The sequence below is a fragment of the Castanea sativa genome, chromosome 7, assembly GCF_040712315.1.
Source record: "Castanea sativa cultivar Marrone di Chiusa Pesio chromosome 7, ASM4071231v1".
Lineage (NCBI taxonomy): Eukaryota > Viridiplantae > Streptophyta > Magnoliopsida > Fagales > Fagaceae > Castanea > Castanea sativa.
In genome coordinates, this window is record NC_134019.1 from 6125789 (window position 1) to 6134553 (window position 8765).

An 8765-nucleotide genomic window follows, 5' to 3' on the forward strand; every position below is an offset into this window, starting at 1 on the left:
ATAAGAATGATAAAATGAAGTGGTTAATATAATATAGTTGAGCTCAAACTTATAGGATTTAAGCTTTTTGGGTCAAGTGGTGTTATTATATGTCATATTAATTACTCAATTAGAATCTTTCCCAAGGTGTAATTTTACAAATAGAACCAACTATATCTTACCATCTTACCAGCTCTTGTAAAAATTTATATTTATTTTAGTACAATAACATACTTTTTTTTATTTTACGTACTCAATTTTTCAAAATTCTTCACATCGAATTATTTATTTTATATTACATTTTATTAAAATATTTATTATTTTAATTGTTTATATTTCTTTAAATACAACAATTAGCATTTACTCTCTTCTTTCATCATTAGGCACATAAAGGAAGAATAAAAAATTAAAAGCAAAATGAATAATGCTAGTATATTTTTATACAACTATAACAACTATGAATTATTATACAACTTTATATAGTTTAATGTGGGTAAATTTTGGACTTAGTTAACTAAAATGTGATTTTTTTAAAAATTATACAGGCATTGATGCGAACACTCTTGATTAGAGTTCAAATTTTTTTTCTCATATAAAATAATAAAATATTAATAAAATTAAGAATATTGTGAGAATATATATATATATATTTTTTGGATAAAAAGGAATAAAACAAAGAAACTTGGATGGTTTCCGTCAAGAGAAACGGTATGAGAATCTGCACACTCAAAAGAGCAAAATGCCACGTAACACTTTGGCTTGGCATAGAACACCGTCCCCTAGAAGATGCCACAGAGAAGTACTGAAACTTTTTTATAAACACGACTGAAAAACACACACGTTCCCTACTCACTCCTCACTAATCACTACGCAGTCAGTGATAGTATAGTAGTACGACGCACAAGTCATGACTCCGCACTTACACATTCACACACGCACTGTTGCTTTTTCTCTTTTTTTTTTTTTTTTTTTTAGTTTAGTTTTTTTCAATTTTCTTTTTATCTGTCTCAGTGTGTGTGTTCTGTCTCTGACATCTTTGCTCTCTATCACTGGCTGGCTTACTCTGCCTTTTCTCTAATAAGCTGAGCTGAGACAGAGTTTGAGTGGATTCTTGAGCTCACCTCTTACTCCAAACACTAGATGTGGATCCTTAACTTCTTCATGTGATGTTGTCTCCCATTTTAGCTTAACCTTTATTTCTCTCTCTATCTTAAGCTACTTTTTCAACTTTCCCTTTTTTCGTTTTCTCTTGATTTCTATCATTATCAATCTTGTTCAGATTTAAGCATGTACTAGTTCTACTTTACTTGTTAACGACCTTATCTTAACAACTTGAGTAATTCCAAATATTTTCTTTTTTGATTTTTGTATTTGAAGAATCTCTGCTAGTACCTTCTGGGTTTTTTTTTTTTGGTTGTTCTTTGAGGTAAGTGTATATCTTTAACTCACTTTTCCACTATCCCTTCTGGGATTCTATCTATGTGAAGCTTTGTTAGTACCATAACAATTATGGGTATCATTCCATTTGTGTTTTAGTGTTGGATTCCACTGTAAAAGCTCTTGCTTTTTCTCTTGTACTAGCTGTATTTCTTAGATCACATTGTTCTCTATTTGTATACCTGTTGAACTAATACAGCTACCTTTAGCTTCAGAGGTCTTAATTTCTTGGGTCTTTTGCATAGAAAGTTGGCTAGTAAGCAGATTTGAAGCATTAAGATCATGGGGTGGCTTTCATTTACTATTGGGTTGGTTTCATTGTGCTCAATGGCTTTCACAGTGAGTGGCATTGGTGCTAACTGGGGCACACAGTGTAGTCATCCTCTGCCTCCAGATGCCGTAGTGAGGCTGCTGAGGGATAATGGGTTTCAAAGGATTAAGCTTTTTGATGCAGATTATGATGCATTGAGAGCTCTAGGTAAATCTGGGATTGAGGTCATGGTTGGGATTCCTAATGATATGCTTCTAACTATGGCCAGTAGTGTGAAAGCTGCTGAGAAGTGGGTTGCCAAAAATGTCTCCACGCATCTCACCACCAATAACGTCAACATCAAGTGAGCTTCCTTCACTTTCCTACAGTGTTCTTTTGCTCATTACTTCTGCCAATAATGTTAACATTAGATAATTTCTTGTATACTATTCTTAGTAACTATTAATCCTGTTATACCGTTTAAGCCTTTTTTTTAATTATTTTTTCATTTTTTCTTTGATTGGAGTGGTAGAAACATTTACTCCCTAAATCCAGATATTCATGTCTAAGTTTATAAGCTTCTTGTTTGGTAATTGTTGGCATGCTTATGAATTATCATTGGTCTAGGATATATCATATATGTCAGCTAATGGCTCTATACTGTATGTGTAAATTAAGCTATATATAGATGAGGATAAGGCAGTAGTCCATTATTGCAATTGTGTATTGGCAAGTCAAATTTCTTTGGAATTTTGAATATTCAATAACTGGTTTGACTGCTGAAATTTCATAAATCTTCCTGCTGCTCACTATTTTCATAGTTTTATTTGCTTTGTTCACTAATTTTTTTAAAAATTAATTTATATCTAATGTAGAAACTTTGTTTTTTCTTTAATAACATTATTGGCATGTGATTTTGGTTTCAATTTGATCTAGTAGGATAGCCACAAGAAATAGAACATGTCAATTTCAAGAATAAATCCTTAAATCCTTTCAAGGTTCCTTGTCCTTGAATCTACCATTCTATGGGATCCATAAGAAAGAAAAAAAAAACCTTTCTGAAAATTTTTGAAATCTTATTAATCAGTAGTCTAAATATCAAAGTCTACATGAGACCCCTCCACTTGCAAAATAGATAGTTCTCGAGTTAATATTCGGGATCTGGAATCTAGCGCTCATTAATATAATTCCTAGAGTATGAGTCTTTAGTAATCTTTCTTTGTATATGACAACTAGGGAAAAACTTTAATTACAAGCATATTTTTTCTTCTTTAGCAGCGAGCAATTTTTGTATTTAGTATTTACCTTATTGGATCTTCTGAAATTGTGTTTGTTCCCGCCAAACTGAGTTAAAAATTTCTCTCCTAAGAAATACTCATATATTCAAAGAAATCCTCTAGTCTAGATCAAGTAACCAATCAAGAAAATCTTCCTAATATAATCAATCATTACAATTTTTAATTCTTTCATCTCTAACCCTTATAAATAGTATAAAGTAATCAAACTTAATAGGTTGCCTGTGAGCCATATGAATTATATCTCCACTACAATTGTCCCCATTGTTTCTACAATTCCTATTACTGTAAATCCATAGATCAACAAGAAAATTTTGTTGTTCATTGTGGTAATAGCATTGCTTGTGGTTGCCATGGTCCTGACCAGTCTCCAATGGCATATCCTAGCAAAGATACCTGTGAGTGTTTGTTGCATGTCATGTAGTACTTGCTAGGTGTCACATTCAAACTGAAAGAATTTGTCCCTGATAAGGACTTCTCCTTTGTGATCTCTATTGCCAGAATTTCTATTGTCTCATTTAGTAGCCACTAGATTAGGAAAGGGCAAGGCTTTGATACCAATTGAGATAACAAGATAGCCACAAGAAATAGAATACGTCCATTTCAAGAAGAAACTCTTAAATCCTTGGGGTGTTCTTTGAATCTACAAAGAGAACTCTGGAATCCATCAAAAAAAAAAAAAAAAAAAATCCTCTCTATAATTGTATTATTTCATATTTTGAATGCCAGAGGCTACAAACTCTAATTTATATTAGAAAACATAAAAAACAAAAGTGCTAAGGTGGCTAGGAAACCCTTAGGGAACCCTAATTCGTGTTAGGCACTAAATTAGGCTTAAAAAAGAAAATTCACTAAAATGTTTTTTTTAAACAGATTATAATTAATACACTACCATGTAAGAATTCAATTTTCACTAAAATACTGATAAACTCTCTAAAATGACAAAATATAGTTCTGTTCTTTAAAATTCTGAAATGACAAAAAAAAAAAAAAAAAAAACCAATAACTAAACCCTATATTCTGTCCTACGTTTGATTTAATTAGGCTGGGCCTTGTGACATTCCTAGCTCCAACCAATCATTTGTATGATTACCATTTTATGAAGTTACTGTTATGATTCATTTGATGTGGACAGTCTCAGGAGGTCAATCTTCATCTACTTATTGGGAGCTCTATAAATTTATGTTTTATGAGTGTTCTAATTAACTCAATTGTTAAAATCTCTTGTCATCAAATAAGATATTTGGGGGTCAAACCCCATTTACACCAAAAACCGATTGGTGTTTTGGCTGGATGATAAAAAACAATCATCATGAAGTAAGTGCCATAGGTTGAAATTCTATCGTAACAATAAAAAAAAAAAAAAAAAAAAAAAAAAAAAAAAAAAATTTGCAACATAAGACTTCCATTCCATGGACTTTTAGTTCTTATTTTTCAAGTACTGTACTTAAGGTTGATTAGTGTTATTGGAATGGTATTGACTTTTAAACCTGGGTCTTTTGTTTATTGCTTTGTCATTATGAAATTCAAGAATGTAATTAGTTGAGTCTTTTGACCAGTAAGGCCTGTTAAGTGTTGTCTTTGGGCCTCTTTTTAGTTTGTTTGTCAAGTTATCTTACCACCTATATCACCTGCATAGGTTGCTTTCTTAAGACCCAGTTGACAAAGATTTATTTTTGACTAGATTTAGTTCTTAACATTCACAGAATGCATTTGTAATTATATCATGATGATTCTCTTTTTCCTGTTTCTATTTCAATATAGGATTAACTTTTCTATTCATATTTATTTTTGATGGAAAGCAAGATGTGGGGTGATTCATTAAATGTGTTTCTTCTTTTGAATCATGCTGGGATCTTGGTGTACACAATCATAATGTAAAGCCCTTATGTTTGAGCAACCAATTCTATTTATAACTTCATTTAAAGGTCAAGGTGAAATACACACCTAAATGCTTCAGTAGACTCCATCCAGTAAAGCATCACTCACTATGCCACTTCCCTTAGATAACTTGCACACAAGAAAGCAGAATGCTTAGAGTTGAAAATAACCATGCAACATTTGCATTACTTCCTCATTGGGCAAAGTTTGAAGTGCTATGTGGATATAATAGAAAGGATAGGAACCTTTTAAGAGTAATTAGTGGGAAAACAAAATGCATCCAAATCTAAATTTCAAAGTTCTGACCTTGTGTGGCAATCTAAACTTCAAAGTAAAATCCCAACCCATTTTCAGTCACCTACATGAATTGTTCTATCGATAAAAGCCTTATTATATAGGACCGCATCCTCTGTAATATCATAAGCCTAATTCAATCACATATGCTGGTGCAGCCAATTGCCTAGAATGAAACTTCTTAGAGAATTGCCATGACTTTGCACCAAATTGGTTGAATTGTTTCTCATATCCCCAGTTTGAAGTTGATAAAACTTCAATTATATAGAACAGATTTCAAACTTTTAGGTTGAAAGTTGGGGGTTTCATTCATTTTAATTGACAATTTGGTTAAAATGTAGATATGTATGTTGTATGCATAATTTTTCTTGATACAAGACCAGAAAAAATGTGACTTCAATGCCATGATGATTTCTCTTACAATCTCAAATGATGCATTTTTTTGCACAATTGTCTTGTGCCTACCAAATTCTCAGTTAACTATTTGTTGGGCCTGCATGTAATGTAAGTAACTTTTATTTTACATCTTGAGGCCTTTTAGATTTATATGCTATCTATGTCAATAGTGTCTATGAAATATATAAATTTTTCATGCCATCCAAAAACCAAAGTGGAGATCTTTGACTACTTGACGTTCAGGATTTTATTGGTGGGTAAGAGAATAAAAAGTAAACCAGTATGAGTAATGGGTTGCAGTTTTGTTTGCTTGCATTGTACTTTTTAGCAATAGCATGGCCATATCCCTCAGCTTTTATACCCAAAATATCACGCGTCTTCATATATACTTATGATTATTTTTGTCTGGATCATTGTCAGTGAACATTGACCTTTCTGAAGTTCGTGTCTCACAATATTCTTAATGAGGTTGAAAAAATAATGAACACATAGGTGAAGAGAAACCTGGAGTTGGAGGAAGCTGGATATAACTGATTCTTCCAGATAAAATTATTCGAAAATAATAAAATATCCTTTCTAACAATTCTGTAATAACCATATTGAACTCATTTGGTTTCTAACTCTGACTTATGGTGTAATGATTCTCCTCTATGCCGATGAAGAAGAAATCTCAGTTTCGGAAATATTGCTGCAAAATGAATCACCATCTTCCATCTAACCAATATTCACTTAAATTTACAGGTATGTTGCGGTTGGAAATGAACCCTTCTTGGAAACATACAATGGAAGCTTTCTCAAAACAACCTTCCCTGCTCTGCAGAACGTCCAATCTGCCCTGATAAAAGCTGGTCTTGGCACCACAGTAAAGGTGACAATTCCCCTTAATGCTGATGTGTATGAGAGCTCAACTGGCTATCCTTCCGGTGGTGACTTCCGAGCTGACATACATGACCTAATGCTTGCCATTGTCAAGTTCTTGAGTGACAATGGTGCCCCCTTTACCGTGAACATCTACCCATTTATAAGTCTCTACACTGATGCAAACTTCCCTGTTGAGTATGCCTTCTTTGATGAAAAGGCAACACCTGTAACTGATGGTGGGACATCATATTACAATATGTTTGATGCAAACTACGACACTCTTGTGTGGGCACTACAAAAGAATGGTTTTGGAAATTTGCCAATCATAGTTGGAGAGATTGGCTGGCCAACTGATGGGGATCGGAATGCTAATATAGTGTATGCTCAGCGGTTCAACCAAGGTTTTATGACCCATATATTGGGTGGGAAAGGAACCCCTATGAGACCTGGGGCAGTTGATGCGTATTTATTTAGTTTGATTGATGAGGATGCTAAGAGCGTGCAACCAGGAAATTTTGAACGCCACTGGGGGATCTTTAATTATGATGGGTCAGCAAAATACCAGCTTAATCTTGGTGCGACAAATTCAGGAGCCCTGGTTGCGGCACGGGGTGTGAAGTATCTGGACCAAAAGTGGTGTGTGATGAAGCCATCAGCTAAACTTGAGGACCCACAAGTGTCACCAAGTGTGAGCTATGCCTGTGGACTTGCTGATTGCACTACCCTTGGTTATGGGACATCTTGTGGAAATTTGGATGCTCGGGGTAATGTCTCTTATGCATTTAACAGTTACTATCAGAGAAATAATCAGCTTGATGGAGCCTGCAAGTTTCCCAATGTTTCAATGATCACCAAAACTGATCCATCGGTTGGAAGTTGCAAATTTCCGGTAATGATCCAGCCATATTATGGTGGCACAGAAAGGACAGTTGGGAGTCTGCAAAAGCCAGTGATTTTGGCTTCTGGCCTCATTCTCTTTTTGCTAAAAATTCTGTGAATTTTGAGGCTTCTAGTTCCCAAGGTATCATTTTTCCTCAACATTTCCTAATTGCTTTGTAGGATAGCGTAGTGGGAGCTAAGAGCCATCGATATATGGCATAACTTTAGTTCAAATTTTGCAATCTAGAAGACAAGACATTCTATGTGTCAAATGTATTCATGTCTGAAATCAAACTGCATTTGGAATTCTTTATGCATGGCAAGTAATGTTTGTGAATGGGGGGTACTTATCAAGCAGGTTGAGGTGGAGTGTTGTTGATGAGAAGGTATCTTTTGCAGTCGGCATATAAAACATTCTCCCTCTCACAAAATGTGGACCCCACAATTGTGCGCGACTCACATGCTGTGATAGAGAGACTACATATGTCAGATGCATAAGATAATTATTAGGGGTTGATGACCTAGTTGCATGGATTTGCTCAATGTGCCCTGGAAATATTGTATAGCACCCAAGTCGACAAGGGAGTACTTTGATCACATGGCTTCTTTGTCTGGAAAATTCTTGCTGTCTCAACTTTTAGGCAATAGGGACAACTTTTGGAGGTCAGAATCTATAATTTCAGTAAGGAAGAGAATAAAATTTCTCGTCTTTTATTCCTATAGAGCCTCTTTCACATGTCTAGTTTGTTCCCATGCTTGGCTGGCTTCAGATGCTTGTCTATATAACTATTCTCTCTCTCTCTCTCATAGTTGATTATTCATCCTACCACATCCTCATGAAATAAGCAATATCATCACATACATGAATCAAAGCCAATAGAACTCTTGGCTTGGTGGAAAAATGAGGAGGCAATTTTATCTATGAATATGCAAAAACTGGTCCTTATTGGAGCCATACAAATACAATCCAGTTGTTCAAATCAATAATAATGTTGTTTATTAGTGCTTGAGATATTCTTAACATGTTCCATCGAAATCTGTAGCAACTAGATTAGAAAAACCATGTTTTTTGTAAGATGGTAGTGCTGATGGCTGCTACGAAATAGTTCCATCCCTTAACAAAATTCAGCATTGTTGATGTCACGATTTGATAGCCTTGAATGATTTACCGTTATTGTCGTCATTGGGCTGGCCTGGCCCCTTTTTACTAGGCCTAGTGGGCCGGGTCAACTGATCTGTTGATCAATCAATAGGTCGGGCTGAGTCAGACTGAAAGGGAAAACTTCAACCTATGGTTCTTCCTATGGGCAATGGCCATTTAACTTTAGTGGGCCGAGTTATTAGGTTAAACCAAATGGACTACCCATAGATTTTTTAATGGATTTTTTTTAAATCTTTTTTTCAAAGGAAAGAATCTAATCATTATTTTTTTTAGAATCGAAAAATTCAAAACTTATTTAATTTATTTAAGGCCAAAACCGAATAAAATTTTA

At 34.4% G+C, this 8765-nt stretch overlaps 1 protein-coding gene across 2 annotated transcripts; it reads left to right on the forward strand.

Moving 5' to 3' along the window:
- The first annotated feature begins 934 nt into the window (after positions 1-934).
- On the forward strand, positions 935-7986 carry LOC142643450 (glucan endo-1,3-beta-glucosidase 6-like). Of its 2 annotated transcripts, XM_075818089.1 has the most exons (3): positions 1085-2030; positions 6274-7414; positions 7631-7986. In XM_075818089.1, the coding sequence occupies exons 1-2, from the start codon at positions 1699-1701 to the stop codon at positions 7388-7390; spliced, it is 1449 nt and encodes a 482-aa protein (XP_075674204.1). In that variant the 5' UTR covers positions 1085-1698; the 3' UTR covers positions 7391-7414; positions 7631-7986. The 2 variants fall into 2 exon arrangements, with proteins under 2 accessions (XP_075674203.1, XP_075674204.1); XM_075818088.1 differs by lacking the exon at positions 7631-7986 and having other exon boundaries at positions 935-2030; positions 6274-7595.
- The last annotated feature ends 779 nt before the right edge of the window (positions 7987-8765 follow it).

Excerpts from the sequence above, each read along its gene's own strand:
- LOC142643450 (XM_075818088.1), top strand. The coding sequence starts at position 1,699 with ATGGGGTGGCTTTCATTTACTATTGGGTTGGTTTCATTGTGCTCAATG. Across the intron at positions 2,031-6,273 it reads ACCAATAACGTCAACATCAA|GTATGTTGCGGTTGGAAATG; the intron begins GTGAGCTTCCTT and ends TTAAATTTACAG.